The sequence below is a fragment of the Watersipora subatra genome, chromosome 9 (assembly GCF_963576615.1).
Source record: "Watersipora subatra chromosome 9, tzWatSuba1.1, whole genome shotgun sequence".
NCBI classification, from domain to species: domain Eukaryota; kingdom Metazoa; phylum Bryozoa; class Gymnolaemata; order Cheilostomatida; family Watersiporidae; genus Watersipora; species Watersipora subatra.
The window spans coordinates 476,333-479,823 of NC_088716.1; the positions used below are offsets into that span (position 1 = coordinate 476,333).

At 40.7% G+C, this 3,491-nt stretch overlaps 1 protein-coding gene across 1 annotated transcript; it reads left to right on the forward strand.

The window, feature by feature from the left end:
• The first annotated feature begins 784 nt into the window (after nt 1–784).
• On the forward strand, nt 785–3,016 carry LOC137404146 (putative nuclease HARBI1). Its single transcript, XM_068090299.1, has 5 exons — nt 785–874; nt 1,446–1,944; nt 2,023–2,140; nt 2,330–2,561; nt 2,657–3,016. Exons 1-5 carry the CDS (start codon nt 785–787, stop codon nt 3,014–3,016), a joined length of 1,299 nt encoding a protein of 432 aa, XP_067946400.1.
• The last annotated feature ends 475 nt before the right edge of the window (nt 3,017–3,491 follow it).

A 3,491-nucleotide genomic window follows, 5' to 3' on the forward strand; every position in this document is an offset into this window, starting at 1 on the left:
CCTATAATGTCCACAGTCGTGGAACTGATTATTTAGGTCGTAGGAGCATCTGCTGAACTGAAAAGGCTTTATTCAATTATATAAAAAGGTTTGTTGTAATTTTTTGCTGAAAATATAATTTGTAGCCTTTAGTGGATCTGTAGTAAAGTCAGTCAAATCAAATCTTAATGTTGCATCTGAATCAAGTAACTAATTAATTCCACTTACAAGAGTCACTAGGAGTGTGAGAAAATATGTCCTCTTAATACAACTACTCCCACTTCTATTTATAACTCAGACCTGTTGACACATGTCGGCTTCCATTAATGACTGGAGGGTGCCTGGCATTCTTTCTGTTATTGGGTAATGAGGGAAGAGCTTGTGTTAAGCTAAGTTATGAGCATCGGAGGAAATGATAACAGATTCATGTAAGTTGAATTGTTATTTCCTGCCTGTGCATCTACACCTACCCAATGACTATTTGATTGTCATAATAGTTGTTTTTGTTAATGGTGCGTTTACACTGGCCGACACCGACTCCAATACCCCCGACTCAGACAGGTACCTCCGACATTTCACGCATGGGTACCGACACCGACTCCCCCTTTACACAGCAACGATCGAACTATTTTTGTCGGTAGCAACAGCCAATCACAGCGCTTCGCCGTTCTGACCTTCACCCGACCTCTCGAAGACGAGTACGAATAAAAATCAACGCGCTTGATGTGAAAAATTATACACCAGTACTAGACTACTACTGCTGCTCCTACTACTACTACCGCTAGAAGCAACTACTGTATGCCGTATGGAGTCTTCCGATGACGATGAAATTTTGTTGATGGCAGGCTCGGCTGCAGCAGCTCTGACAGTCTGTATGATGGAGGAGGAAGAACAGGTTTGTTTGATATATTTATTTTGTTGTTGTTTGTTGGTAGTAGTAGTACTAGTTATTAGTTACTGTTTTGTGTGTGTACGCAAGTAGCTTTTTAGTGTACGTTTGCGTGTCACGACTGCTATCAACATACGTGCCAGTCTAGTCTACTACTATTTATTTAAATAATATTATTACACTCACTACTATAATATAACTGCTAATGGAAAAGGCGATCCTCCTACTATATATGCAAGAACGTCTGTTTATCACAACAGCTTTTTACCAAAGACTGTTCGTGAATTTAAAAACTGTATATCACATCAACAATAAACAATTATTTGCTAATATGGCAATAAATAACAATATTATCTAGTGTTAACAACTGCTCAACATATGAGGCGTGCCGCTTGCCGCAACCGGCTCTAGTACGTTCTATGAAGAAGATGTAAGATGTAATGGTTTTCAATAGCTTCACTGAGGTCAATTTTCGGTGATGGCTGGTACCAAAGTTGTTGGTCAGAGTGTGAGTATGTTTAATGATGATATTATTCCGCCATTTAGTGGTCTCAATCTTCTCATGTGTTTTATGCAGAACCATTCAGATAGGCGGAAGAACCGTACATGGACAGGCCCCATCACCAGCTCAAGGCAAAATAATGGTGCTTATTATGCCACTGTGCCTCTACTGATACATGATGATGACGATAACGATGATGATGACAGTGGACTTCCATCAAATCGTGTTGGAACATTTAGAAATTATTTCCGAATGACACGGAAGCAATTTGATATGATATTAAAGAAGGTAGAACCCCTTATAGCCAAGGAGAACACTGCACTCCGAGTCAGCATAAGTGCTGAACAAAGACTGATGGTGACACTGAGGTATTTAGCGACTGGGACAAGTATGACACAACTCCATTATGATTGGTGTATATCTGTCGCCTCCCTGTCTGCAATCATACCTGAAACATGCCACGCCATTTACACATCTTTGTGCGCTGATTATCTCAGGACACCTACCACAGAGCAAGAATGGATTGAGATTTCCAGGCAACTAGAGGACAATTGGAACTTTCCTAATGCACTGGGTGGGTTCTGTGAAAATTCCAAATTATTCAAGCCATGCGCACACATACACACATACAAACTGTGTCCTTTTGTTGCAGGCGCTCTTGATGGGAAGCATATCGTCATGACGAAGCCTTGGCATGCAGGGTCTGAATATCACAATTATAAAACACAGGAGTCAATAATACTCATGGCTATGTGTGATGCCAATTATTCGTGAGTGTAACTAACAATAAAACTAACTACTGCGTGTGTGCAATCTTTTGATACTTTTTCAAGCATGACAATCATGGTTGGACCACCCATCCATCTTGAACTCACCAGAACCAAACATTGCATGTTGATAGTTTAATACTTCAAGAGTATGGTGAGCAATATTTCAAGTGGTTAAATTTATGCTTTCAGATTCACTTATGTTGATGTTGGAGCACAAGGTAGAGCTTCAGATGGTGGTGTATTTGGGAGATCCACCTTGCAGCTGGGAATTGAAGGCAACACCCTAAACTTTCCCGCTGATCGATGTCCCCCCAATTCCAATCAGGCACTACCACATGTCATCTTGGCGGATGAGGCATTCCAGCTACAAACCAATCTTATGCGACCTTATCCAAAACGCACTTTGAATCATGAGCGAAGGGTGTGTGTATGAATAGTCTTGTGATATATAATCACAATATATCTATTTGTAATATAATTATATATTTATTATATAATTAAATATATCTATTACAGATATTCAACTACAGACTCTCAAGACTGAGAAGATTGATCGAAAATTCTTTCGGTATTCTTTCAAATACTTGGCGAATTTTACTGCGCAGGATTGATCTGGAGCCAGAAAAGACAAAAACTTTAGTTTTGGCTTGTTGCATCTTGCACAACATCCTGAGGAAATCGAGAACACCACCACGAGGTGCACCACCTCAGACTCAAAATGATGAGACTCAAGATTATGGGGAACAGCTGCCAGGACTTGCCCCTATTGCTCTAAGGCCGACTGCAGCAGCAAGCCGAGTCCGTGATGAATATTGTCATTATTTTAACACTATAGGAGCTGTCTCTTGGCAGGAACGAATGGTGCCACAGCTTTAGGATTATGATATATTTGGCTTATATAGTACATGTAGTATAATGTTATAATAATATACACATAATAATAGTTATCATGTGTTCAAGGAACATGTTCATGTTTATTTTAATATCCACTAAGACATATATACACATATTCAGATTTCTTGATTTTGGGGTGATGGGGCTGGGCCATGATTGAATGGGGGTGATTGGATTTGGGTTGTTTGTGCTGGGCCAGGATTGAATAGGGGTGATTGGATTTGGGTTGTTTGTGCTGGGCCAGGATTGAATAGGGGTGATTGGATTTGAGCTGCAGGTGATTGGGCTGGGTCGTGATTGAATGGGAGTGATTTGGTTTGAGTTGCATGTGATGGGGCTGGGCCAGGATTGAATGGGGGTGATTGGATTTGGGTTGTTTGTGCTGGGGCAGGATTGAATAGGGGTGATTGGATTTGAGCTGCAGGTGATTGGGCTGGGTCGTGATTGAATGGGAGTG

Excerpts from the sequence above, each read along its gene's own strand:
- LOC137404146 (XM_068090299.1), top strand. The coding sequence starts at position 785 with ATGGAGTCTTCCGATGACGATGAAATTTTGTTGATGGCAGGCTCGGCT. Across the intron at positions 2,141-2,329 it reads ATGTGTGATGCCAATTATTC|ATTCACTTATGTTGATGTTG; the intron begins GTGAGTGTAACT and ends TTATGCTTTCAG. Across the intron at positions 2,562-2,656 it reads CTTTGAATCATGAGCGAAGG|ATATTCAACTACAGACTCTC; the intron begins GTGTGTGTATGA and ends TATCTATTACAG.